We start from the raw sequence: 26,466 nt of genomic DNA on the forward strand, positions 1-26,466 counted from the left end.
TAGCAAAGTCCTTGCTACAATGATAAACACCTTAAAAAAAAATGCAAGCTAAAGAAGCCAGAGAAGTAGAAATAGGCAGCAGATGCCAGGCAACGTAAGAGAAGTAAAAAGGATACCAACACCTAAGTATGATGTGCTGTATGGGAGTCAACATTTCCTGAAAGATGATGATCTCGTGTTCCTAAGCCAAGACTCACTGGATTGCCAAACCAGTGGAGAGCTTGGAACACTCACCCCTGCAGCACCTGCCAGATCACTTTTAGAGAACCTAACATTGTTAGTAGGTTTTAAACTGAATGAAAAATGCAAAAAGCCACCAATGAAATATACAAGAAAGTCAAAAGCCTGTTTTCACTTCTCTGCTCCTTCTTCACTACTTTCAGCTTTTTCACTATTCCAGGTCATCCTGGCCTTGAAAGGTCCAGAAGAGCGCAGGCAGTGCCTGTCCACCCTTGTGTTTAGGAAAGCACACAGTGCACAGCACTACCCCAGCTCATACTAACCCATGCTTGTACCAAAGCCATGCAAAGGCTGGGCACTCCTAACTCCAGGGAATCCTCTGCACTTCAGCTGATCTAGCAGCAGTTGGAAAGGAAGCACAAAAACATTGCTTCAGGTCAAAATCCCCAGGTCCAAAGGGCTTTTTTCCCCATGAAGGGACAAATGAGTCTAAGACAGCCTTCAGGTAAGAACTACTCTGCATGTTTTCTGATCAATGAGACACCCTGACAAATTCCCCACTAGTAATAAGTGCAGGCCATTATTGATGCAATATCTCTCCAGCCACCAGTTCTCCCCCATCTTAACTTACTGCATCTCTTGAATATAACCTGCCAAAAATAGTACTCTTCGAGATGAGTAACCAACCTTTATGGAGCAGCCATTAAATTGACAGTGTTCCTTCATAGTTTACAATAGTCTGTCAACACTAAGCAAGACAAGTGGCAAATCATTCAAAAGCCTTCAAAAGTTTCAATTTTCATTATACATATAAAAACTTGGTATTTTACAATTACCAAAGAAGACCAGGACAAGTATCAAGAATACTTACTACAGTTACCTCCAAGTGTCTGTTCAGATGTCCAACATTTCTTACAGCTAACACATTTTAATTCTTAAGGAATACTCCTTCCAGATGGATACCCAAAAAAATCAAAAAAGATACCCAGGCCAAGGCAATACGTACTTGTGTCATTAAAAGGTACTTTTTCATTAATTATGCATAGAGATTCTTCCAGTCTACTGCCCAAAGCTGCTTGAAGATTCTTTAGCTGTTGCTGGCTAAATAACAAAGAGACAAACGAAAAACCACACACACACACACAATGTAAACCTTTAAATTTCATCTGCATCACCAACACCATATCTCACTATAGGCACCCTTGAGTGCATAGCTATCTGTCTCCTTCCAGAAGTTGGATAGAAATAATACAGTGGGAGTTACTTGTCCTCCTTTATCTCATATTTAACACAACATTGAATCCTAATCCCTAACAAAAGCGGTGGAAGTTACCATAAACTTCTAAGTCATAAATTCCATTCTTGAGAAGCTCCATTTACTTCAGAGTTAAAACTCACCTTCTTTTCTTATAGTGCAACTATTATATAAGCTATATGAAGGCATCCTTTTCTACTAGAATTTGGATGGGAAAGTAAAGGGGCCTCCAAATTAGTTACTATGCATCCAGTGCAGTATTCCAATAAGCAAGTAATGAGCTGTCAATAATTCAATTAACTATGCCACATCACTATTTGAGACACCTCAAAGGCTTTTCAAAACCCATATTTAAACACTGCTATGATACTGCCTGTTCTGACAGACTTGACAATTATGTTTCTGACGCATTCTCAAGTGATTTTTCTCTAAATTTTCTTCACTTGCATTTGACTGTGTATGTACACGTGAACCTAAGTATTAAGATTACTTATATAATGAGAATAGATTGTTGAAGCAAACAGTAATATATTCCAACATTATATACATATATCTACAAAGAATACTCCATTATTGATTCAGACTAAATTCCACACCTCACCCAACTTAGGCACCCAGATTCTTCACTATTTTGCTTCCCATTTCATTTGACATCTAGAACTCCTGCACATATAGCGGAGGGTGGGGCGAAGGTGTCAGTGACAGGTTTTTTTCCTTTCTTACAATATTTGATACATAGAAACTTATCAACTCTAACGAAGAAAAATAATCCAAAATAGACAAGGAGGATCTGAAGAAACTGGCCAATAGATAGCTCATGCACATTAACAAATATTTTTCTAGGAGACGAGCTCCAAAATTGCATAGAAACTCTACAGCAGATACTGCAGTATCACTGAGAATGACAGAAAATGAACTCCAAGACAAACTGAAAATGTACTGGTATTTCCTTTTCAGACTTACAGGAATGACAAACAAGTGGTTTGACATGTTTTGCCTTACATTCTGCCCTTTAATTTTCAAAGTATGCAGGCTGTCAAGTCCCATATCCTCTGGCTTTTCTGAGTAATGTGTGGGTGTCAGAGGCAAATGAATCCCTCCCCCTGACAAGGCAGAGAGAACAGAAGGGCAGTATTCTCAGAGACACATCCTGCCACGTGTTCAACACAGTGATTTCAATGTTTAAAATTAAGTGTCAGGCTTCATTACTTTTAAAAACTCAATACAGTATAATTTAAAATAGTAGGGACAACTTCTTATAATTACATCAATTATCCAGTCACCATAGAACATGATAGACAAAGCCTGAACTGACTAGTAGCAGATTAAAACTACAGTTTTACAAACACCTCAAAAAAAGCAAATCACAGCCAAACACAGCTTTCCTCCTCTTCTGCAAGTCATTTTTAGTGAAAGCCTGATTTGTATTAGTGGAGTTATTGGATTCAAGTATCTTCACATCTTTCAACATAATTAGAATACACACTTGAGGGCTACCATGTGAAAGAAGGAACTCTGCATCTGATCATTTACTATACATCTTATCCATCACATTAAAGATCTATACTGCACACATCTTCTAAAAAAATGCAGCTTAATGAACTTCAGAGAAATGCACCCTATTTTGATTTGGGCCACAGTCCTCAACTTCTACAACTTGTCTTCAAGACAATGAAAATAATCCAAAACTAACAATATAATTCTCCAATAAAAACTTTCAAATATTCTAGCTGAGAACATTATACCTGAAGCAAGAACAATTGTTCAAGAAGCTTTTGCAGTGGAGAGGGAATTTTGAAACTCTTTTCAGTCAGTTCTCTCAGCATATGTTACTCAAACTTTTTTTCTTAGAAGCAGTTTTTACAAACTCACGTATCTTTGTTTCATACCAGTTTTTCCTTTCTATGGTTTTGCATTACAAATAAATTCTTCAAACTTTCATCAACATTACTGCTATTGAAAAAGCTTGGAGACAGAAGTGCTCTTACTGAAAGCAGAAATTGTGGCATTGTCTAGTCCCATACATAGCAAAGGAAAAGGGGGCTTGACCTGCACTGCTCACATTTATCTTCATAATAATATGAGCTTTACCAGAGTCTTTTAATAAAACCCCTTTTGTAAAAAGTATTATTCTTAAAAAAAATCCAGTTAATGTTTCACAGCAATTATTTCTTTACATCAATGAAATAAAGACACTTACCATTCTTCAGTTCGAAGCCTACAGTCCTTAGCTTCTCTTTCTAGTGTCTGAGACTTGATCTTTATGCAAGAAGATAATCTCACAATGTAAGTGCTGACACAGCAAGACATTGCATTTCAAAACTTTACAAACTTGCAAGCAAGAGGAAAAACTCCTTACTTCTAGTTTGGCTTTATCATTCTGCAGCTTTTCTATGGTCTCTGTGTATTTCTTTGTTAAGCTGTCCACCACAGCTTGGTGCTGGGCAGCATCTGTTTCCAAAACCTCCAGTCTACTCCTCAGCTCTGCTTCCAAACGTTTGTGCTGCTCATCTGCTTCAAAGAACTACAGGAAGGAAAACAAAGCTCTTAAAAAAAGCTTCATTTTACTATTGAATCCAGTCCTTTAAGTTACTCCAATTTCATTAGGCAGATCAGGTTAACAGCAATTACTAGTTCTCAGACAAATAGAAATTTTATTTTATTTACAAAGAAAAGACCTAGGAACAAATCACTTTAATAAAAAAAAGTTTTGTAGTGCTAAGAGTTCTTTAAATAAATTGCTGACTAATAGCAAACACATGAAAAACTGAACTTGGGCCAAAAGATTTTGCTCAAGTTTTCTAAAGTGAAATACATTCCACTTTGGTGAAGTAATTCCTGATTTAATTATGGAAACTTGCAGAAAATATTTGAAACTTTAAAGCAATTCTGAAACAGTTAATGAACTAGTAAGAAATTTCCTTTCAGTTCCATGCTATTTTCAGTAGGGTAGCTGTCACCAAAAGTTAAAAGCCTAAATGAGAAAACACTTATTATGTGATTCCACACACTGTTTAAGAATCCAAAGTCAAAATACTTTATTTGCCTAGTGAACATCTTTATAAACAATCGAATCTACTGCTCTGCATACAACTAAGCTTCTAAACCCACCAGTTTTCACAGACCACTTTACTTTCTATATCTTTGTATCACCAGTTCTCTGACCCCAAAATAAGGGCAAAACAAAGTTTCACTCACAAGTATATGCAGTCGTTCATTTTCTTCTATTTTCTTCTGAAGATCTTCATTGAAGACACTTTTCTGTTCTTGACTCAGCTGAGATGAAGATTCTACACTTTTCTAAAAGAGACAAAATGCACTCATTATCTCCAAGTGCCAGGTTTGTGAGAACAGCTCCCACAGGTAACTCCCAGAAGGGGCACACCAGCAGGATGTCCTGCTGACACTGACTGACACATCAAAAGGTGTGAATATTGCACACAGCACCAGCCTCAAGGCAGCACACTTTCCTTCACACCCCTGTGACCCTACAGTGGTACAACACTGCCCTGGGAAAGCCTCCACTCAGGGCTCCCATTCACACTCACAGGGAATCAATCACTTGGATAGGCAGCACCCATCTGAATTCACTGGAATCCTGCATGAGCCCATGCAGTCAGTAATCCAAACCCCTCCATGCCCTGATCCCATGCAGTCAGTAATCCAAACCGCTCCATTCCCAGGCCCAGTTGGTTTGGTGTAAAGCACATCTGTGCCCAGCAAAGGCCCAGGTATAAGCCAGGCTGCAGCACAAGGTGCCAAGGAAACCACAGGGTCTTCACTGCCCATCAACCACACATACCCCTCTGCCTGTTTCCTCATTTTCCACTCTTTTAATCCAAAGGACTCAGACCACCAGTGAATCCCACACACCACACTGCTGAAGAAATGTTTGCATTTAAACTCAACACGAAACTTCAAGCACTGGGATATGTAGGGCAGATAAGTCACCTCTTTATTTGATGCCAGCCTGTGAACTCCACCTGAAATATGGGCACATGTTCTGCTCCTTCTAAAAGAACTGCACTCTAACACAGATCAGAGAACTAAAACAATGCATTTTGACAGATGAATGGGAAAGAAACTCAGTGGAAATTGTTTGCAAAGCTACTAACGACAGGCTGTTGTCCTTCAAAATTTGGAAACACAGCTAGCAAAACAGTAGTTACACAATTTGAAATAAAATAACAGAAGGGTCAAACTGCATTTGAAAGAACAATCTATTGTGGTGCATGAATAATGTATTCAGAAGCACTATGCTTGTCAAGGAATTGGACAGCAGAAAAATGGGCAAGAGTTTAGGGGAAAAGTAAGGAAGATTATCATATTACTAATCAATTGAATTATTTCTTTAAGGCCAGTCTTGATAACTACAGCACATTGAGAAAAGACAGCACCAAAAAGAAAACACAGCAGTAATTAAGAGGGGTTTCCTCATGAGGAAAGTAGTGAGAGATAGTAGCAAGAGAGGAAAGTAGCCTGAGGATTACTGAAGTCCAAGCACACCATCCCTGGAATTGTGATGCTACCTACAGAAGGCATAGTTGGTCTTAGAATATGACATCACTAGGTTTAATCAGCAAGCATTCTGGCAGAAAAAGATCAGTGTTGAAATAATTCTGTCATTTTGAAATAACATAAGAATACAAGCTAAAAATTTAGATTTCAAAGCATTTGACAAGATTCACATAGAAAAGGTATGATGACAGGCTGAAGAGCTAACTACCAACATCAAAATTACAAAGCAAAGAGGTGGGGATGGGAAATGAGGAGTCATCAGCTTTCTGCACAGCAGCTGACCAATCACAGAGATACAAAGTATTACCCAGTTAGCTGAATGCTTAACAAATATCCATAAAAGAAGACAGCATTTCAGCATCAGTCAGCTGACAGACTAGAAGAGTAGAGAACTATACAGCATGTATTATATATATATATATATATATATATATGTATATAAATAGCTGTTTTATGGGTATTTTCACTAACATCAAGTAAAAAAACAAATTCTGACAAGAACATTCAGCTCAACCCTTGACACAAAATACCTACTGCTAAAGATCAGGATAAGGCTTTGACAGGTGAGGAACAGAGATCTGCTAAGCTAGTCTTTTGTGCCTTCAGCACACACCTTGTTCTTTTTGCCCCGAGCTTCACTTAATGCAAGTTCATCTTGAAGTAGCTCCACCCGCTTGGCAAGCTGCTGATTTCGAAAGGTCAAGCTGTCCATTTCTTGTTGCAGTTTCCTCAGTGACTGATCCTTCATCTTCAGTTGTTCCTGAATGACAAAAAAAATAATTTTTAAATTTTCACATTTATTTTTCACCCATTAAAAACCAGAAAAAATTAGAAAACTGCTTCACTTCCTAAACACTGAAGAGACAGAAACTAAAAATTATATTTCACTTCCTTGAGCTGACCACAGATAAGACTCAAATAGCTATTTAATTCTATAATCATCAAGAATCAACTTTTACAAACTCGGCACTTACAGAGAACAACAGGCCAACTGCAAAATTGAAATTCTTTTACTAAAATCAAGTTTCCCCTTCATTTTTTTAATTGACAATACTTTTTAGTAAAAAGTACCCCAATACACTTATTGTGTCACAGGTGAGTGCACCTGACATGAGCAGTTTTTAGAGATTACCTTCAATGAGGCAGAGTTTGCTTGCTCATCTACAACTCCTTTTTTCAGGACTTGGTTCTGAGCACGAAGCTGAAAAACAAGAGATGCCAGTAACTATGCAAGACAACAGAATGAATAAAAGCCATTCATGAGAAAGTGCAGAGAGCACCACATTCTCTCAGGAGAGTGCCAAGTGTGAATGCTTTTCCAAGTATTCTCTTCAGGGAGATAGCAGTGGTATCAAGTTGAAAAAAGCATCCAATTCATATCCTGACTTGCCAAGGAACAAGAAGTAACTTTATCACTGGAACATTTTGGTCAAAGAGAACAGAATTCTTAATACCCTTAAAGACCAGTTACTTAAATATAGTTAAGATTTGAAGAACTAGGAACAAATACGGAAAAGCTGCAGCCTCTTCCTTGACTAGTGAAGTTCTTGGTCATATTCATGGCTATTTCTGTCTCTTCCCTCTTCTTCCCAAAACTATTCATTACCAGTTCTGGATCATAAGCAGGACTCACAAAGTCAAAATCTGTATCTATTCAAGAGGAATTTAATACAAAATTACTTATTACCAGTGGCAGCAGATGATCCAGAGGGAACAGACTGACACAAAAAGGCATAAAAAGCATAAAAGGAAATGCCCTCTAGGCCTTACTTATACAGTACCCAAAATCTGAACTAAAATCACTGCAGTGAAAAGTGATACTTAAGAAATCTATTTCCCAGTCACTTCAGAGTACCTCTACCCTGCAGCAATGAGGATACAGACAGTTCTATCTTCCCATTCCTTGAAAATTGCTTGAATCCTGGCTTCTTCAAAGGCAGTTTGTATTCATTTGACATGTGTGAGTCCAGCTGTTGCAAATATAAATTAAAAGGGTTTGTAGAGGTATTGGACAGGTGCATAAAAGGCAAGATTCAGTGTAAAACAGCAGAGGCTCATTGTTTCAGTGATGACTGAGTGTATTTGAAAGGTCAGAAGTCACTGCTAAGCACAGCTGTTTCCCCTGCAGTATTCCCACCATGCTGCTCAGGCATCACAAAGGCAAGACAAGAAACTTCCCAGTGCACCACAGAAAAACTTCCAAGCACAGGGCTTCCCTAGCAAGAAGGAGCAATGCAGTAGTTTCCCACACCTGTCCTTGTGCCACTGCAGGAACATGTCAGGTGCAGAGAATGAAGCAGCTCAGTCCTGCTGCACCCACAGAACCCAGCTGAAGTGTGACCCACACAGGCTGCCACAAGCTGCTTTGACTATTCCTTCATGAGAAATCTTGCAACTTGTGTGTTTTCAGAGTCTCTTCTTCTCCTCATCCTTCTTCTGGACTGGTCTGTGAATCAAGAGGACAGGGACTTCCGCTAGCACTGTTTGAATCTGTCAAACTCTTGTCCACCTCTCTGTGGATTTCAGAGCACCATTAAGTGAGCAGGCTACTCCAGGGCTACTCTCCATTTCCACCTGCACACAACAAGAAGCCAACAACAAAGAGAAAAGGATTCTGCAAAGGGGAGTCCCACAATGAGCTGCACTGCACAAGAAATGGGATGAGATGAAAAAAATAGCTCCAGCAAAGGAGAATGGAAATGCCACAGGCTGAGAAATGCCTGATGAAGCTCAAAGAAAGCTTCTGGACACCATGATATTAAAAGAAAGAATCCAGCAGCTGGAACGTTTGGAAGCTAAGTCAGAAGTCCACATTTCCAATGCTCAGTCAGGAAACAAGCACCAAAATCCCTTCATTATCTCATCCTCAGCCACTACTGATCTCCAATGAATAACAGAGCCTCTGTATAAAACAAGACACGTGAATTCTGTGACCTACAAAGCTGCAAAGTAAATTAAATGTTCTTAAAACTATCTTGTGGAAACATTAAAAGGATATCTATCTGCAAACTATTTGAATGCTACACATGGTGTTTTTCTAACAGTTCCAAGGAGAAGAGTATTTAAAGACATGGTTCTGTAAGCTGGGAGGACTGTCAAATACAGACAAATGCCTTGTGTCAGGTGCTGACGTGGGGCTGCACAAAACCAAAGTGCTGCCTGCCTTCCCCAAGGCTGCTGAAGGACTGTGCCACTCAAGACCAAGAGTCTCTTCTTCCTTTTGCTGAGGAAGAAAGAACGAAGGGCTCTGTACTAAGCAAGGCTCCACTATTTTAGAAGTCATCTCAGGCACCTTGGAAAGGAAAGGCATTCTCCACTATGGGCATCTTTGCAGAGCCTGCGTCAAGCAGCACCAGAAACAGGATGCAAAGTCAGCTAGGGCAGAAGCAGGGGGCCAGACAGGAGGCAAAGGTGGAAGCAAGTGTCCTGCTCGCTTCCAAGGCGCTGCAAGCGCGGCTGACGCGCCGAGCTGCCGCGCCGCGGCCGGAGCGCGCTCGCAGGGCCGATCCGCACGGCCGCATCGCACAGCGCGGCACAGCGCGGCGAAAGCCCACCGCCAGCGGATACAGCCCCGTCCGCGCCCGCCCGGCAAGCGGGGCGCGAACAGCCCGGTGTCACTGCCCGGCACGGCCAGCCCGCTGCGGGCACGCCAAGTGTCCCGCACACGGGGCCGCTCTGCCGCGCCCCCTCGGCACTGCAAACCCCGCGCTGCCCCCCTCGCCCCGGCGCGGCCACGCCGGGCCCCGGCGCTCCGCGGAACGCAGCGCTGCAGCCCCGAGCGGCGCCGGGACGCGGGCCCGCGGCAAGCGGCGCTGCTGCCCGGTACCTTGGAGTACTCCTGGGCCAGCTTCTGGTACTTCCCCTGCAGCTCCGCCGCCGCCATCTCCGCCCCGCCGCCTCGGCCGGGCCGGACTCGGCTGGACTCGGGCGCTCCCGCCGGCCCTGCACGCCCGCGAATGGCAAGACGCACTTCCGGGTTCAGGGCGGCGGGAGCGCGATGACGTAACCGCGCCGTGCGCGGACGTCGGGGGCGGAGCTTTAAACCGCCGGCGCCACCATCTTGACGCCACTTCCAAGATGGCGGCGGGAGGGGGCGTGGCGGCGGGCCAAATCACGTGACAGCGGCGAGGCGCGAGGCGCCGCCGCCCGTTGCCACGGCAACGGCAGCGGGGCCGCGCGCACGCTACGGGGCGCCGCCCCGCCCAAAAACCTTCGCCCGCGAGCGGGGCTGTGGGGTCGTATCGCGACAATCGCGATGGAGGAGGCGGCAAGCGATGCTCCGGCGCCCCGGCGCCATCGCTGCCTGGGCGCCGTGCCCCCGCGGCCCCGCGGGCAGCGCTGTCGGCAGAGGGAGCCCCGGGACTCGCGGCACGCAGGGAAACTGAGGCAGGCGCGGGCACCTGCGGGCCCGTGGGGGCGCCGGTGAAACAAAGGCGGCTCCGCCACTTCCCGCAGCTCCCGGGGGTGCCAGTGCCGGCGCCGGCTCTCCCGGCAGCCTCCAGCCCTCACTGAGGACACCGAGCGCATCCACGACACCCAGCAGTGGAAAATGCCTGTTTTATGATTGGCTCTTCGCAAATGTTAAATCGACTGCTATATGTATTATGGAGGGTTATTCTGTAATACTGTATTAATCCTTTTTAAGTAGTGTGTTAAATATAGTTTTAGGTGATGACATAATGTTAAAATAGAAACTCTGCGATGTAAGATATTTTTTTACTAGCTCAAGAAAAGGGATAAGATAATCAAGAAACTTCGCACAGAGATAACAACAACAGGAAAACTAAAGAGCTTCTGCCACCTTATCGGAAAAGACAAACATTCTTCCACCTTCTCTCCGTCTTTATGGAACCACCAGGATTAAGGGGAAGAAGTTGACAAAAACCAGAAAACATCTTAATTTGCAAAGAATTTATGCATCATGTATGAGATATATGAATATGCAATAGGCTATTGCTTTTAAGGTTATTCCTTTGTCCACAAGGCATGTTATCAGCAGCTCAGTGCCCAAAAACATCCGGATGTCCGTAATTTTTATCTTTTTATTGTCTCGTAGTGTCCTAATACTCATTTTGTCCAGATTTTTATTACTCTAATTTTATTAGAATTTTTATAACTATTTTGTTACTAATAAACTTTTAAAATTTTAAAAAACAAGTGATTGGTGTTTTTCACACAGTGAAGGAGAACACAGGTTGATGCCAGATCGTGCAATGCCCTCTCAATGCTGAAACTGGAATTCCACAGTCTGGGGCATCACTGAGAGTGGATCTCATCAGTGCATGTAAATATCTCAAAGTGCCAAGGGGACGGTGCCAGGCTCGTTTCAGTGGTGCCCAGCGACAGGACGAGGAGCAGTGTTTGTAAACTGAAACACAAGAAGTTCTACCTCAGCATGAGGAAGAATTTCTTTACGCTGAGGGTGGCAGAGCACTGGCACAGCTGCTCAGGGAGGCCGTGGAGTCTCCATCCCTGGAGACATTCAGAGCCCACCTGGACATGCTCCTGTGCCACTGCTCCAGGTGACCCTGCCCGGGCAGAGGGGCTGGAATGGAGGATTTCCTGAGATCCCTTCCAACCTTAACAACTCTGTGAATTTGTAATTCTGGCTTTCTGCACCCAGTGTTGTCCTGGAGGGCTCTTCTCTGCTCTCTTCTCTCCAATATGTAGGTTTCTATTTCAGAGTCACCTTTGAGCTTCTCCAGCATTCAGCTATTCTTTGGAGAATGCTGAGGCTCTGCTATTTAATCTCCTATTTGCTTCTTTATCCTCAGACTGGCCAAACATTTGAATGTGTATTTACCATCAGCACAGTTCAAGCAGAAACTGAAAACATCATAAAAGGTGTATTTGGTCCTACCAGGTACTCAGCCAATGCAGAATTTTGTTTCTGAACATGACTGGAAACAGATGTGTAAGGAAAAGAGCAATAAGGCAAAAATGTGGTGAGACTTCACCAGTACATGCTGAGCATCTGGTGATTTGCAGGTTAAGGCCTTCCTGGTCTAGGACAGAGATGTAGCAGCAAATTATTATTTTTGTTCAGTTTCCATGGTATCATTTTTTTCCACTTGATTTCAGCACAGTGCCTTCAGAGCTGTTCCTCAGTAGTGGGTACTGCTTGTTTCGTTACCTCCTTTTGTCTTTGTTCCCCTTAAGTAGGAGCGGATATAAGGTGCCCATCATGGAAGCTATTTTTTTCCTCAGGCTTGAGGCTTTGATGGTGTGTGTGTGCTGTTATTTTGCTTATCACAGCAGTGAAGTTGGTAAGCCCTAAATATGACGCGGGGGCCAGATTAGTAAACATGTTTGTGTCTCCACGGGAAGTCTTAATGTTGGAGGACATGTTGCTGATCCCTATTGCCAACAAGAGCACTGTGCATTTTTAGGAAGTGTAAAAGGGGAGATAGGCAAAACACACACTGTCATCATTCATCCAAATGCTGCTGTTCTGCTTGACTAGAAGAGCTTAAACAGCAATCCTGGAATAAGAAATAAGGAAGCTCTATTTTTTTACTATTAGAGCAGATACACTTCTATTTCCACTCCATTTTGCATGTCCTACAGAAGTTTTCTAGCAAAGCAAATGGGATTTATAATGCTGCAGATCGGGGTCAAGAGCAGCATGCCTTCTATGGTATATCCTTTTATGTGCCAGTGCAGTAAATTTTGTATAGGAAATTTTTTTAAAGCTTTTACATTTGACTCCAACCTGTACTTTTAAGTTTGCATTTTCTAGGGTGTGTCTTTCATTGAAATGTTACACTGAAATTCTTTGAGTACACTTTGCAAGTACTCCCGAGTTTGCACTGCCTCCAAAGTTGGTTTTGTGATGCAGTTCTCCCCTTGTCTCTGGTGCAGCGAATGCTGGCAGAGAGGTTTCACACCTGAAAGCTGGGAGACAGAGCTCAGGGAATTACAGTGCCTAGTTGTGGCAGGATTAATTGCTTCCCCACTGACTGGCTGACTGGGCAGCAAGCACTCGAAGTGGAAGAACGCAGAATTTATTCACCTGCATCCACCCAGAGTGGCAAGACCCAAGTGTACATCATATAGGGAATTTATCATAGGAGGCAATGCCAGTTGCTTGGAACAAGTGAAAGGAGCAAATAAAAGCTGGGTGCTTTTGCTGCTTTAAGGCTGGCTGCAGGATTTTTAGGCTCATCAGAACTGCCCTATTTCAGTGTATTTAACAATCAGGCCAGCCTTTTGTGTTTTGAAATGGCACTGTCTCTTGCCCAGTTTCTCACAGGTTCCAGAGTCCCTATAATGCCATGAATATACAAAGTTGTAATTTATCAATTATCCCATGGTGGCTCTTGGCAAACAGCTTCAGCAAATTTCCCTGAAAACACAGGTGACAAAAGTTAGCTTGTTTGTTGGTGAGGCTTTTTTCAGTCTCTCGCAGGAAATTCTCAGATTCATCCTTTTGATTTGCGTGGCAGCTGCAAGCGCTACTTCCCCAAACGTCAGCTGTGCAGAAAATGTCTTCATTGTTCTGTTTCTTCACAAGCACATCCTTAATTCTCACCTCTCCCAGGAGAGCAAGGTTGTCCCAGCACTGCAGCCAGGGACGTGTCACCGCAGCGTGGTGTCGTGAGGCTTCCACAGCACTGACTCAGTAACTGCAAGGGACTGCTCCTCCTGTCACAGGTTTGGAGTGAGAGCTCATGGCAGTGGAATGCCAAGTGGGGTGGGGTGATTGCCACAGGACCCCCAAAATACAACCTTCTGCAACACACCCACAGGAAAAAGTACAGGTTATGGCAGCAGAGCGTAATGCAAGCTCAAAGGTGACGTGTGGAGCGGAGGAATCGCTCCCAACACTCACGGTATTTTTGTTTCCATAGACAGTGTAACAGAGGCTGTGCTTCCCTTGTGTCTGTGCTCAGCAGCTGGTACAATGGGTGTTGAAATCTAGGTGCTATCTCAAGGCAACTAATTTATTTAAGAATTACAGTGATTGTTTCAAAATCATCCTATTTTCAAGCTCATTTCTCCCCCCTTCCTGCTCAAACCGTGTCTTCCCCTCTGATTAGTCAGAACCTGTACTCACAGACCCTGGGAATAGGTGCAGGTAAAGAAATAAACAAAGAACACATTTCAGATTACCCAGGATGTTTTCTGTGCTTTGGGAGAATAAACTTCATTGTCATCACTTATGTCCTCAAAAGTACTCACAACAAAAGGGTTTCTAAGAGACAGAAAAAAATTCAAAAATGATTGGAAGAGAGCCGCCTTCAGTCATCAGACTATCACAAGCAGCAGATAAACCACATCCTCGGAAGCTGCAAACACCCAAAACTGGTGTTTTGTTTTTGTTATCGTAGCAACGGCAAGTCTGAACAGCAGGATGTGTGCTCACAATGCACGCTCGTTTTTTCTCATGGTGACTGTAACAGGCTGCTCGTTAAGAATAACCTTTCACCATGTCAGAGCCTGATTGCTCTGATAAAAAAAAGGCAAGCAGTAAAAAAAAAAAAGTATATGTACGTACAGAATAATGCACCTCACAGACCAGTTTATTATTCATTATAGTAATTTCAGTGTTTCCATAGCATTTAGAAATGAGAACAAGTCTCTCTCTCTCTCTTTCTCATACGTCCCTTCCCAGCCCATAGGTTAAATAGCTTGAGTCATCTATAGGGTGTGTGCATGGCCAGGGGAGCGGTGCCTTTGTACAGAAAGAAATTGCTGAGGACGAGTAGATGGAAAAACTGAGCAGGCAGCTGCCTGTGATAAGTCAGAGTTGAACTTTGCAGCTCACATTCCACGTGGGTACAACACATACCAGCCCTGCGTGCAACAGCAGGAACTGCTGCCCCTCCTCAGCAAATCCTTACTGATACTCGCTACAGAAACCAGCGGGACTTAGTAACAGCTCCAAAAGTTCAGGTTTTACTTTTTTTTTTTTTGAATGTGGAATTCCCCCTCTCCAGAGAAATGAAACCTCTTCCCGAGCTCTGTCATCTTTTGTCGAAGGTCTGTACATCTTCTACAGCCTCATTTCTTGCTTTTCTTCACACTTGCAGGGGCCATAGTTGAGAAACCTCAGCCTGGCTAGAACTGCCCACACTTAGATTTCAGAGCCTTGCATGTTTGCTGGTAAAATAAAAGCAATATACATTAAATCCCAGGAGAGAAATTGCCTGATTTCATAGAGAAAGAAATAATGGAGGAGGAGTATTGGGAAGATAATGGAGTGAGAAGTGGATGCTCTCTCATGTACCCCAGTTGTGAAACAAATCTGCAAGCCTTGGGAAGAAGTCCTGACTTAACCATGCAAGGAACATCCACAAACCTGGAGCTGTTATCACAGCAAAGATGTTGTGGGTTTGTCTTCCCTCCAGAGACAGACACATGAGCAGAGAAAGGAGAGAGCTGGGAGATCTACATTTTGATCAGAACTATTCCTGTTCATGATCTAATTTTTATTACTAATTTTAGAAAGATTGTGGTGCCTCTGGGAATAATTTAGACTATTGGAATGAGCTAAAGCCAGGTCTTTGATGTGTAAAGACTGAGATGCAAAGGAAGAGGGGGATGAAAGAGATGTGGGGCAGGGCTCCTCAATGACAGCACAGGGAGAAGGCACAACACACACACAAGAGAAAGCCATCAACAGCTTTTTGGGCAGCACGAGCCCATCGATGGGAATGGGAACTTGGAGCTGTGGAAGGGAGGATTAAAAGGCAGAAGAAGAGTAACTCAATCAACTGCTGAAAAAAGTGCCTTGGCAGGGACAGGTTTGTCTTTGTGGATTAGTGTGAACTGGGAAGGAGAGACAGCGTGAGGAGCAGCATGGTGTCAGTTTCAAACCCTAACAATAGGAGGAGGAAGAATCCTAGGTGGGATTATAAAGCTGAGATGAACTATATTAGAATTTTAAATATGAATAATCTAATTTTTTTAAAATTTTACTGCATTTGGGGGGAGGAAGGGCTTGTGTAGTTCTCAGTGTTTTTTCTTTTGTTGTTGTTATGATACTGACCAGTTACAGCCGCATTATCTCAGCTGAATCAGATATCACATTAAGAAGGTAGCAGTGAACTTGAGTGCACTTACAGGGATGTGAAGTAATTAATCAAAGAGTGACACAGCTGGTCAGAAATATTTTCTTTTTTAAATTTTTTTTTTTGTAAAATACCTGAGTAGCATTCCAGTCCTCTACATTTTAGAAATAAATGAAATGCAGATAACTATTTAAAAAAAGCCACACCAACCCCCCACAAAAAACACCAACAAAAATTCTCTGTAAAATTTCATCATTATCTGTAATGATTTAAAAGAATTAAAGTTTTCCAGTATTAAAACCCCCTTACATTTCACAATTACATCATTTTTTCTCAAATGCCTTTAGGTAAAATGACAAGCTTCTTAATCTAGATGAAATACAGCAAGAAACAAGAGGACACATTATATTACTAAAAATTGAAGCCTAATTGTTATTGCCACCAGCACTCATTCACTTGAAATCCTGCATTCCTTAGAAGGAAAGCGGGGTGAGCCACTTGCACAAGCCAGCAAAGCAAGGAAGACTCCCAGAACAGCAATGCAGGATTTTCACCTCTAATTGTGTCCCATATTTCTGTGTATAGATCAGAGCTAAAATGAAATTTGGTATCGAGCTATACCTGAGGCATTTTTGTTTCTCCTCATTATGCGACATTATGTGTGATAAATAAAACAGCACCACGACGAGGAGCAGGGCATATGTGAAGTTGGGCACCAACAGGTAGGGATTAACCAGCACACTGGAAATAATGAACCTTGACAGATCTAGGGTTAAATACTTTAAAATTAGCTCCTGCTGAAAGCTGAATCTTGTCGCTTAGCAACGGCCGCACGGGATGCTGCTGTCACTCAGAGGATGCTTCTCTGGGGAGTTCACATCACGCTCACAGAACATGGGCTGTGATTGGGGCAAGGTGACATCATATTTAAGGTAGCAGCCAACACGATTGTACTCGAGTTAATACCCAGAGATTTAAGGAAACATCTTCTCTTTTGGAAAGGCTCAGCTCTGCCCACACCTCACCAAGACCCCTGGGAAGAGCCTGCACAGAACAGCAGGATGTGTCAGCCACCACATCACAGCCAAACTCAACAAGTGGAGTTTTCATCTTTTAAATTACTCAGAGCCAAAAGAAAAGCAAAATGCCTGCCATTCGTGAAGGCCTGACTATATTCAGAGCATGGAAACCTCCAAAGCCAGTGAGAGAGAATAAAATGTACCCTTACTGAAAAGAACCGAAAATTCAGTTCGCTGAGCTAATTTTAGCACTTCTAACAACTGAGAACCCACTGGATTTTAGTAAAGAATCAAGATAACAAGTTAATTAGATTAAAAAAAAAAAAAAAAAAAAAGCCCTTGAGGCGCAAAATCTGTTTTTCAAAGTAATGCTGTGTTAAGGTTGGTACAGGCATGTACAGAGGTTTTTCTGAACATTTGCCTGGCAACTCTAAAGCGCATAAACACATCAGAGCATCTGAGGTTAGTCTGATAGGAACCATCTTGCATTTCTAAATATGAAAACACCCAGATTCTGAATTGGTATCAGCACCTCTGGAATAGATACAGAAATTGGGAATTCAATCCAACCTAGCACACTGCCCATTAGGGTCTGGAGAGCCAAGATATCAAGGAAATTGAGATTATGGAAACCAGCATAAAAGCAACACTCAGGTAGACGTACCTAGATTTAGGCGACTGGTCTTTTTTCTGTATTTTGGGCAGGCTGTGCCAAAAAGATGCTCCTGGTGAGCAGGAATATCACCAGGAGGGATCACAAAGATCAGGACAGGTCTCATTAAATCAATTTGCAGGTCATGAACTACCAAATTTCCTGCTGACTGGGGTCTCACCATTTGGTAGTGATGGAGGAGAACAAAGATAAGGATATACTAGCTGATAATAGGATTAGTCAACTGCATGTGAGCAGGTGAAGGCCATGCAGGCAGGAGTGCTGCAAAACCAAGGAAATATTAAGGCCAGGTTTCAAAAAAAAAAAAAAAAAAAAGCACTCTAAGAGTAGTTTTCACTCTTCTCATGCACATGCCAGCAAGCTAATTTCAGTTTGGAACTGAGGTACAGAAAAGTGGTTAAGAGGAATGAAAATCATGTCTTCCAAACGGAAAACAAATAATTCTGGTTTGTTTAACAAGTCAAGAGTCTAAGGAGGGAAATGACTGCTTTTGTACTGATGCAATAGGAAAATAAACAGGTCCCTGTTTAACAAAGAGCTATTTAAATGAACCCTGGCAGAGGGTAGGTGGTAATTTTATGTTGGCTCTAAGAACTTTATAGCAGTAAGAGCAGCAGCGTTCAGGGAAGCCTTCTGGAGGAAAGGGGAGAAAAAAAAACCCAACTGATCTGAAGGCTGAAAATTCAAGCAGAGGTGATATTGCTTCGCCTTCCCAGATGCGAGAACCACCCTCATGTGTAAAAACAAAGATTTTTACAGCTAAATATGCTGGGAAAGGTCACAGCAACAGTATTGCTGGACTACTATGTAATTATCTCTAAGCTACATGCATTCACTCAGACTATTCAAAATAAGAATATTTACAGCTACCTGTAACCTCAAAACATGTGAAAGAATAACCACAGTCTGTGTCAAACTTAGACAACCATTTCTTCCAAATATATCTAATCTATTAGGTATTTCTTCCAACAACTCTCCTTAAAATACAGCTGGTGTGAGTACATAATTGCTGCAGTTAATGCTTTATTTTGAGAGTTGTGGCTCCATACAGAGGATAATTTCCAGCAAGTCATAACAGAGGAAAACACTCCTGGGAAATTTAACAACAAGCTCAAGGTTCTCAGGATAATATAGTGAATAACAATTAGAAAGGTATCATTAACATATGATACATGGCTGTGGTTTTGTCCAAACTAATTAGTGCAGTTGTCCTCTTATTAGTCTATTAAGATGAACACTAAATCAAATATATTAATAGTACACATATATTCTGTAATGTGTGATTTAATTTTGTTAGATACAGCAATAAAACAAGTCTCCGTTATCACCTACTGTTATCACCTGAAGTACTGAGAAGGTTGTATTGTCATCAGATCCTAGAGAGCAAGCTTCCCTCAGCAATACCAGAGGGTTAAACAAATAAAAATACAAAAGATGGACCAATGTCTGCTTCTAATAGAGATAAACATCATGTCACATCTTGTTTTCCTCCTCTGGTGCTTCTGCCTCTCAGGCACTGGAAGAGCACACAGCATGTGTGTGCATTTGAGAGAAAAGCTGGCCCAGGAACATCAAGCTGAGGTATAAAATGGGATGGGAAATATTATTTCTGCTAGTAAGATGGGTTTTTCCCACCTGTGTGCTTTCCATAAGGTCTTCTGAATAAAGAAACAACAGACATCATAAATCATTATCTAGAGAAAGTAAACTGAAAAAAAAAAAAAAAAACAGACAAGACTACGCTGCTGTATCCAGGGACCCGTTTTTTAAATTACCTGTCCTGTAACTAGGCTGTTGATCTTTGAGTCTCATCCAAGTAACTTGGCCAGAGCAATACAGAACAGCACAGAACAGCAAATAATCACAGTAATTTCATCAGCAAAAGATTCAAGCAATTTCTGCTTAAACAAGTGCTTTGCACAGAAGGGCAGAAGTTAGGCAGTAGTGTTTTCAGCAATTTCCAAGATGTCAAAACATTCCTTAGGTTCCAGGTCAAAGGGTGAAACCTTAATTAGATGCTCTTCAAACATCAGGGGCCAGCTATGGATGAATGTGACTGTAAGCAAATCCTGCTATGGACAGATAGGTGTTTCACAGATGTCTTCCAGACACATGCAGACATCTTAACCAACCCACAATGAATCACACATTGGGCTTTTTGCACTATTCCAGTCTTATGAAAGAAGTTTAAACGGGAAGGTGGAATGCTCAGCACCATCTGAGACCTGAGGCAGGCTCTGCAGACAAAGAGAGAACACAGCGCTTTCTGTTTGCAATGCTGTTTATTTTAGAAAAGCCCCTTTGATCATCTGAATGAAAAATGTGGGCAGAAAAGTCACAAATGTTATAAAACAAAGTTTATTCTGCAATATTTTGTCATAATGAATTGCATCTCTTTGGTAAAAATAAAATTTATAAACATTTTAATTAACAGAGATTAGCATACAAAAAACTAAACTTTTGTAAATCGTCTTTAAAACAGGTAAAGGACTAAACCAGAGGAAAAAGGGTTAGAATTGGTCACCTACTGGCAAAATTATTCTAAACAAACCCAAGGACATTGCTTATGCTACATTAGAAACAAGCTAACGGGAATGGTTTTAAAACAACTCTGGTTCATTTGATCAGAAAGCATTCTTACAATTCACTTTTAAATAAATAATAGTTACAATGAATTGGCAATTATAAAATGTTTTATATCACTATATGGCAGTAACATAATACTTTTAATTATGCACTTTTTAGTTTGAAGAAATGTACATTTATAAAACTGACTTGATAATGGCACTGGCAGTTAGGTGTGAAGAATGTGCTTTAAGATAAAAGAGCAGGTGCAACATTTAAAATATTTTAACTTTTCTTTTCAATAAATATTTTGACCACACCATTATTAACGTGTATGAGTATACTTTGCCTTAATTAAAGCTTGTACTTTTCAGGTTGATGAAAAGTTGCAAACCACACAACTTCCATTTTGCAGTTGGATTTAAAAACATTTGATGTGACTTCTGCAGATCAGTAATTTAGGATTGAAATCTGAAAAGCCAGTATAGGTTTGTACAGTAATCACATCAGATTTACCCTGAACAGAGCAACCTCCCATGAACACAGGTCTCATACACTTCTTCACTGCACTTAAAGAATTGAATGTGGTTCATTAATACTTTTCTTGCCAAAACGTATCCAAGTCAACCATTGGCATCAATACTTTACATATGTCACTAAAAAAACCCAAAGCCCAACAATCAAAATAACTTTGAATTATACTCCATTTATACTATATACACCAGGGTCTTTAACTGAGGTGGCAAACAAACCCAAACCCAACAGATATGTAAGAGAAAGGAAGGGCAGCTCTTCTCCCACTGCCAAGAGAGGTGTTCCACACTGAGCTGTCAGCCTGAGCTGCCAACGTGCGGGCAGAGGCCTGGGACAAGGCGGGGGCACAGGGCAGGGGCACAGCTCCTCTGCCTTCCCCTTGGGAAGCAGAGAGGGAAGACAGCAAAGCAGGAAGGGCAGGAAGAGCACGGCCCCGCTGCACTGCTCTGTGTCCCAGGGAAAGGCTGTGACTGCTCCCCCCTTCCACCACTCTGGTTCTCCCAGCTGGAAGGATGGATGGGATCAGCTGCTAACTGCTGATCAGGTACTGGTTCTCACTGGTCAGTGCATATGGTGATTAAATGCATTGTTAGCATCCCAATCCTCCAGATATGCTGAAGTCACTGTCACCAGCTTCAGGGTTAACAGCAGCACAGCCACACTCCCAATAATATCCTCCAAGTTTATCCGAGGCAAAAAATAATTCAGAACCAAATCAAACCATGGAGCTGACTATGAGCACAGCTTCCAGAATACCTAGACCTCGGTCCAGCTTTCACTGGAAGCTACAGAAAGCTGCAACCACTTCAGCAGGAGCCAGGCAGCAACACCCCTCTTAAACAGCATGACACTGAAATCATGGCACCGAGCAAAACCTCAGGCTGCTCACAGTATTTCTGTGTATCTGAATCCTCCTTTTCACACTGACACAAGCTCTGCCCTTAGCAGTTTTCCATGAGAGTTCAAAAGCAACCCATGAGCAAGAAGAAGCAGTTCCACCAAGCATTCACATCTTCAGCTCCTGAAATCCTCAAAACCACTGTGTTGGTACTTAATTTTCATTTAAATGGCGAGTTTTACCCCTATTACCCATCAGTATTACATCCAATATCAGATCTAATTGGCTAATGCAGCACCTGTGACAGCCAGAACACACACACGTCTGCACACACGTTGCCCTGTTACAGGTGTAGGCTAACAGGAATGAAGCAGAGTATTTTCCTTCCCTTTCAATAAATAAAACAAATCATTCTTAAAACTGAATTGGAAAAAGAAAAAAAAAAAGCAAAAAACAACTTTTTTTTCTCTCCTAGTGTTTGTGCTTTAAATTCCAAAAAACCAAGAACCTCAAATATTTCAGGCTTGATCCAACAGCCATTGAGTCAGCAGGAGCACCACCGTTGTCTTCAAGAGGCACTGGAATGGGCCCTCAGAGCAACAGACCTTCAGCAGCATGGCTGTGTTTGTACTGGAAGTAGACAGTTTAGGACAGACTTCATGAAGAGACTGACAAATAAGAAAAAAAAAGAAAGAAAAAAGGGGCAAAAAACCCACACTAGTCTAAGAAAGGCATTCAAACAGCCAGGAAAATACTCCCTTAGGGAAAGGTTAACTTTTGGCTGAATCCAGCACTGTTTTCAACAGTGGACATTGGTTTCCTAAGTGGCTCTGCTCCTAATTTTTACCCAGCTTGCCCAACACCTGGTGGAAGCAGTGGCTTCACGTTGGTGAGAACATTTATGGCACATCATGCTACCTTTCAGCAACAGGAAAGATGACCTTGGATAGCTGTATACAATTCTGCAACATACTTAAGGCATCCTTGTATGTACAGTACTGTTAAAACCCACTCCAACAGAACTGCTTACCCATTTTTGAACAGAAAAAAAAAAAGGCATAGTCTACAGGAAGATGTGAGTAATCACCACTGATTTTAAAAGAAAAATAGGAATAAAGTTCAACATATCACAAAAAATATTTTTTGGGTGAAGGATGTCTAGGAACTATAGAGAGATTTTCTTATTGCAAAATGGATTTGAATCCTTTACATGGAAGTCAGAGCCCTTAGACAGAACAAAATTCACCTCTGCAGATGGGGCCAGTGGAGATGCAAATATGATCCACAGTGTGCATCTGAACAAACGTATCTCTGAAAAAAAATAAAGTCAACTATCAAAAAGGAAAAAAAAAATTAAGAAGTGACCATTAAGAAGTATGCTTTTGGGTTTTCACAATTCACGCATATCTTCTAATTTAAGAAGATTAAATATTTTCTTTTTAGGTGGCGATTTAAAAATAAATGGCTAAATTATAGTTTGTGCCAAAGAAAAAAAAGCAGTGAGTCCTTTTATGGCTTTGATCTCCCTTGTGAAGGGCAAAAGTAGAAGAGTATTGCCACAATTAAAAAAAATATATGTATATATTCAACACTGACAAACACATTATTTTTTCCTTTGCTTGTGACAGTGGGTCTTTGCAGTACTTATTAAGGAGCTCAAGCACGTTTGGATGCCAGCAAGGTGGAGCAGAGACCCTGCTGCTTCCTTCAGCTCCTCATCGATCTCCTGACAGAGCTCCTCGAGTACTTTCTTGCTGGGCTGACTCTCCTTGGAGGAATCTCCACAAGGCTGGGATGCGTAGCCGCTGTCTCCGAGGGGATCATCTTCGTAGTCGCCGTCCGTGTCCACCTCGCTGTGAAAGCCCTCGCTGCCATCGCTGCCCTCGTGGCTGGCCTTGGAAATGAACTCGTAGACCTCGTCCAGGGAGGAGAGGGAGGACACGCTGGAGCGGGAGGCGCAGCGCTGGGAGCCCATGCTGCTGGCGCTGTAGTTGTGATCCTCGCTCGGGTCGATGTTGGCGGCCGCGGAATCGTTCTCCGGCAGGGTCACGGAGCTGGGGGCATCGAACGCGCTGCCGTAGCTCCTCTTCTTGGGCGTCTTCAGAGGCTGAGGTTTCTCACCTGTGAAAAACAACGGGTGTCAGTAGGCAAATGCCCCAGAGAGATCTCCTGCACCACGAGCACGCTGTGCCTGGCTGGCTGCAAGGGAAACTGAATTCCAGCATTTAAAAGTCACAATGTGCCCATTTACTGTCACCTACAGAGGACAAGTCACCACCTCATCTCAGCTAACAGCTAGAGAGGGAAATGATGCCTCAGGTTTTAGCTTTTGTATTTTCCAGATTCTGTATTGCTTTAGTGTGTGGTTCTGAGCTTCATATTAGGGGATAGTAAGCTCTCTACACAAAGTATATAGACAAAACAATTCCTTCTCTAGCTGGGGACAAAGGACAAATGATCCAAATCACAGGCCCAAAAGAATAAACAATGGTGGACTGAAGAGAGAAAAGCAAGAAGGTTGGGACCTCATAACATCAAGCTGTAACTGGACAATTAACTCCAATATGCAAATGGATCAGAACTTACAAAAGTGTGAGATCCCATATCAGTTGCCCATTTTGTGACCATTTTGGATTCATTGTGGATGTAGCCCTGTCTGGGCTCTTGTGCTGCCCAAGGTGTATCCATTGAGGCCTTCAAATAAATCCCTACTTTATTCTTTAACGTCATCTAGTCTCTCTCCTAGGTCAGCCTTCACAAGGCATCAAAGTAGCCAAGAAACTCTTCTTACTGTCAAGTAAGAGAGAAGGCAGGGATAGAACTTTACAGAAAAAAATCAAAATTAACTGGGAAGAGAAAAAAAAGGCTGCTTCTAATAAAACTCTTGCAATGCTAGCTGAAAGAATAATTAAACCAGAATTGCTTCTTGACTACTCTTACTGTTTGGAAACTAAACCATACTTGTTTCCTGAAATTTTATAGAGAAAGTATTTAGTTACTGAGTAGAGCAGAAAAACAAGAGTAAAACGGGTTATGCTTACAGTCCAGCATCCCTTGCTGAATGGAAGTATTTAACAGCATCATTGCAGTAGCAGCATCAATATCAGATTCTGTGAAGCAGAAGCAGCAAAATGTTAGAACTCAGCCTGACAAGATGAGGCCTCTAAAATATACAAAGAATATATATATATATATATATATATATATATTTGCCTGTACTGGCCTACACCAAAGAGCAAGGGTGGGGGGGGAATGTACAAACTCAGAAAAGCATTACCCTTATACAGCTCAATGCTATTCCACATCAGTCTCATACCTTAACTATGACATTTCAAAGGCCGAGCTCTCACGTTGCACTCACCGAAGCCAAGAATCAGTGACACAATTAGACTTTCATGTGACAATGCTGTTGCTATACTTAACAAGTGCCTTTTGTTTGTACCAGTTGGGAGAGAAAGATTAGAGCCATGGCACAGCAAATCACCTCAGCAGCTCCATACCCTGGCTGTGTGAATGTGTAGGGCCCAGGGCAGCCATGCCCATTAACGCAGCACTAATTCAGCACACCTCCCTCCTCCAGCAGAATTTTCCACACCAATAAGTCAAATGGAAGAAATTGAGACTGCACAGGGGGAAAGGGCACTGAACTGCTCAATCTAGAAAGCAGGGGGATCTAAATAATAAATAGGCATATAGAAAAGGTTGAGGTGAATTGTGGCACTGTCAGCTGCAGTGAGAAGCACTGCTGCAAAATGCCATCCTTTGCAGAGCAGATTGCTTACATTTCTGAAAGGCACCTTGAGGATAACAGGGCAGAGAGTGACATTTCTAACCAGAACAAGGTGAAAGGGAAAAGAAACAAGTACGCCTTCCCCACTCATTTCAGGACATGTTTGTGCCCTTTACAGAAGAGGAAATCCAATCCATTCTTTGGCTCACTTCTGCAATGGAGGAAGAATACTCCTTATACAGAACAGAAACAGATATGGAGGACTAACCAGGCAAACAGGAGCACAGAGATAGTGAGCTCTCACAAGAGCTTGGGTGTCTGAGAGCAGATCACATCTGAGGTGCAGGCAGGTATGTACATATGCATGAGCAGTGAGTGGAGAGCAGGGTTGGAAGGGACTGGCAGCAAGCAGAACAGGCTCTCATTTCTGCTGAACTGGAACTGTGGGGGGAACTGCTAAAGCAAAACATCAGCACTGTCATTTTTGATGGCATTTGCTTTCTTCCCCACATTACAAGCATTAACTGTATTACTGGAATTTAAGGGGAGGGCAGTATCGGGAGGGGGATTGCAGAGAGTGTCAGTTTTGTCAGCATGGCTTCCTTATCTCGATAATTCTTCCTAACTTCACCCCCGGTCAAGGAGAAACTTGCAGAACATGACACTTTGGGAATGCTGTACCAACATGGGAAGGGGATTGAGCTGCTGTTTCCAACACAGGTTATAAAACATACACATTTTCCCCCTTGTTTTCCATGTCTTTCATTTTAAATCCAGCATATTTTAGGCTCTACCCCACTGTACTCATGTGACTTTTTTTTCCTTCTCCTTTGGCTTTCTTTGGCAGAAACAGAGCCACTGAATTCACAGGTCATATACACCCAACTGACAAAAAAGAAGTAGAAAAATAAAGCATGAAAAATTACTTTGCTCCACTCGTGTAATCAGGAAGTTAAATATTCCCATTCCTTACTTGCTATCCCAAACATTTTATTTTATCATCTGATGTTGGTATATAAGAACCACCTCGTTAAAATGACAAGCAACTGGAGGCAATAATGCAATGCAGGATTACTGCCTACAAAGAGTAGGCAGTAATTCTGCACCTTAACACTCCCAAAGAACAAGGAGAGGCACTTCT

The 26,466-nt window shown here is 42.2% G+C and overlaps 2 protein-coding genes across 10 annotated transcripts in view; both read right to left on the minus strand.

Moving 5' to 3' along the window:
• The window catches only part of PPP1R21 (protein phosphatase 1 regulatory subunit 21), a 31,180-nt gene extending 21,219 nt beyond the window's left edge, over positions 1-9,961 (minus strand). Inside the window, exons 1-7 of the mRNA XM_021540185.4 lie at positions 9,780-9,961; positions 7,086-7,154; positions 6,567-6,713; positions 4,634-4,735; positions 3,795-3,959; positions 3,636-3,694; positions 1,187-1,281 (exon numbers count right to left, since the gene is read on the minus strand). Of these exons, the coding sequence (XP_021395860.3) occupies positions 1,187-1,281; positions 3,636-3,694; positions 3,795-3,959; positions 4,634-4,735; positions 6,567-6,713; positions 7,086-7,154; positions 9,780-9,836 (694 nt within the window). The 5' untranslated portion in view covers positions 9,837-9,961. The remainder of the gene's footprint in view (positions 1-1,186; positions 1,282-3,635; positions 3,695-3,794; positions 3,960-4,633; positions 4,736-6,566; positions 6,714-7,085; positions 7,155-9,779) is intronic.
• Positions 9,962-19,921: 9,960 nt separating this feature from the next.
• FOXN2 (forkhead box N2) overlaps positions 19,922-26,466 on the minus strand; it is a 30,870-nt gene continuing 24,325 nt past the window's right edge. For 6 of the 9 annotated variants that reach the window (XM_085575787.1, XM_085575788.1, XM_077781931.2 and 3 more), the window contains exons 5-6: positions 24,637-24,705; positions 19,922-23,716 (exon numbers count right to left, since the gene is read on the minus strand). In XM_085575787.1, coding sequence (XP_085431913.1) covers positions 23,199-23,716; positions 24,637-24,705 — 587 coding nt within the window. In that variant the 3' untranslated portion in view covers positions 19,922-23,198. The remainder of the gene's footprint in view (positions 23,717-24,636; positions 24,706-26,466) is intronic. The other 3 variants (XM_085575790.1, XM_085575789.1, XM_085575791.1) reach the window with 1 other exon arrangement.

Source organism: Lonchura striata, chromosome 3, assembly GCF_050655825.1.
Source record: "Lonchura striata isolate lonStrDom1 chromosome 3, ASM5065582v1, whole genome shotgun sequence".
Classification (NCBI taxonomy): Eukaryota; Metazoa; Chordata; class Aves; order Passeriformes; family Estrildidae; genus Lonchura; species Lonchura striata.